The 1,754-nt window shown below is 67.6% G+C and overlaps 1 protein-coding gene across 1 annotated transcript in view; it reads right to left on the bottom strand.

Moving 5' to 3' along the window:
* Positions 1 to 971, bottom strand: part of UNC93B1 (unc-93 homolog B1 (C. elegans)) — a 28,236-nt gene extending 27,265 nt beyond the window's left edge. Inside the window, exons 1-2 of the mRNA XM_004683312.1 lie at positions 850 to 971; positions 360 to 580 (exon numbers count right to left, since the gene is read on the bottom strand). Coding sequence (XP_004683369.1) covers positions 360 to 580; positions 850 to 971 — 343 coding nt within the window. The remainder of the gene's footprint in view (positions 1 to 359; positions 581 to 849) is intronic.
* Positions 972 to 1,754: the final 783 nt, after the last annotated feature.

Raw genomic sequence — 1,754 nt, 5'->3', positions numbered from 1 at the left:
AGCAACGGGTACCCTTCTCTGTGCCTCTGTACCCTGGGACCCCAAACCTGCCTGCTCCAAACAGGCTCGGCCACTCCCGGCCTCCCCCATCCAGACCAAACATGGGCTCTGGTGTGTAAGATCGCTAATGGTCAGACGTTAGTACACTTCGTCTGAATACAGAGAGAACAGATGAAATGTTTCCATACAAAGCACACAAAGTCCCCAGCCCCTGGCGGGGTCCTGAGGGTCACCCAGAGCGGGGAAAGTGGCCACGGTCTGAAGGACCAGCGGAGGGCAGGGCCCGCGAGTCTGGAAGAAGAAGAGCAAATGAAAATCAAGAGAAAGGCCGCCTCGGCCGGCCCCACGGTGCCTCTCACCCACATCTGTCCGCGCCCGCTCCGTGTCCCCAGGTCCTGGGCAGGTCCGCGGCCCAGGCCAGTGCAGCTTCTCCGTCCCGCTGCCGCTGCACCTGCCCAGGCCTCGGTCTCCTCCGGCTTCTCCCTGCCCAGCTCCTTGTCTGAGGGCAGCGGGCACCTGGAACTCCTTCCCGCTCTCACCGGCCCTCCGCTTTCCGTCTGGGCTTCCGGAAGTGGGAACTCTGGCAGGGCACCAGTGGCATGACTATGAGGGGCACCCCCTCATTGCCGTGCTCATGGGGGCACCCCCACGGGGTCCAGGGCCCCCGCACCCCTGCCCGGCACTGGTCCAGGCTGCCAGCCACCCGTGGAACACGAAGCAGGACCCTGCTCCCCACCCACAGCTACTCAACTTAAAATGGGTCCGAAGTGTAAACAGAAAACCCCAAAGGCCGGGGTGTCGCTGGACTTCAGCTTGAGCATCTTTGGGGTGGGACACCAGAGCACAAGCCCAAGAGGAGGCCCGAAGCAGGCTTTGCCAACCGCAAAGGCTTCCGCTCCAAAGAAACGCAGCGGAGCGTGAAGGTCGGCGCGGGCAGAGCCTCCGCCGCCGCCTGGGCAGCCGCCGGGCATCGCGCAGCGGAGCCGCGAGCAGTGAAGACACGGGCGGCGGGGCCGCACGGACTTTGCCCCCGAGGGAGACATCGTGGTGGGCAACCGGCTCGTGAAAAGGTCAGTGGGACTCATCGCGGGGAAGGCGCCGCCTCCCTCCTGGGACTCGCCCAAAGGCCGGCAGGCGCGAGCCCTGGGCACCGGCTCTGAGCTGCGAGCCGCCGGGGGTGCGGCCGCCGCCGAGACAGGATGAGGTGCCCCAGCCATGAAAAGGAGAAACTACATAGGCCACGGGGCGTGGGCAGAGGTCACCGCAGCCCGCTCCGGTCACGGCAGCCCCGCTCGGCACACGCTGGAGACGCCCGGATGGGCCAAGAGGGGTCCGCGCGCACCGCAGCGCCCGAGCGAGCGCCGGCTGGTGGCCCCCGCGGGTAGCGCCTGGAGGCCCCCCGTGGCCGGCTTCCCGCCGGCGATCGCTGGCGCGCCCCACGGCGCCTGTCCCTCCTGGCTCCCGGTCATCTGGTGCCCGCGGGAGGAGGGACAGCACTGCGTGCTGTGTGGAGGGACAGCACTGCGTGCTGTGTGGAGGGACAGCACTGCGTGCAGCCTGTCCGGGAGGGCCCTGGGCGCCAGAGGGCACTGACCGAGGCATCAACAGGGCCTGGCTCCAGCAGGAGGCGCACAGCCGGGCCGGAGCCTGGACGCCCTGGCCATCAGGCTGGTGACACAAGCCCCGCAGGGAAAGACAAGCAGGATCTGGTGTCCCTGGAGGGGCAAACGCACAGGAAGCCTTCGAATGGGAGG

Source organism: Condylura cristata, unplaced genomic scaffold, assembly GCF_000260355.1.
Source record: "Condylura cristata isolate star-nosed mole 26May11 unplaced genomic scaffold, ConCri1.0 scaffold00015, whole genome shotgun sequence".
NCBI lineage: Eukaryota > Metazoa > Chordata > Mammalia > Eulipotyphla > Talpidae > Condylura > Condylura cristata.
Note: the sequence above shows the minus strand (reverse complement) of the source record. Positions and strands in the feature narration are given on the sequence as shown.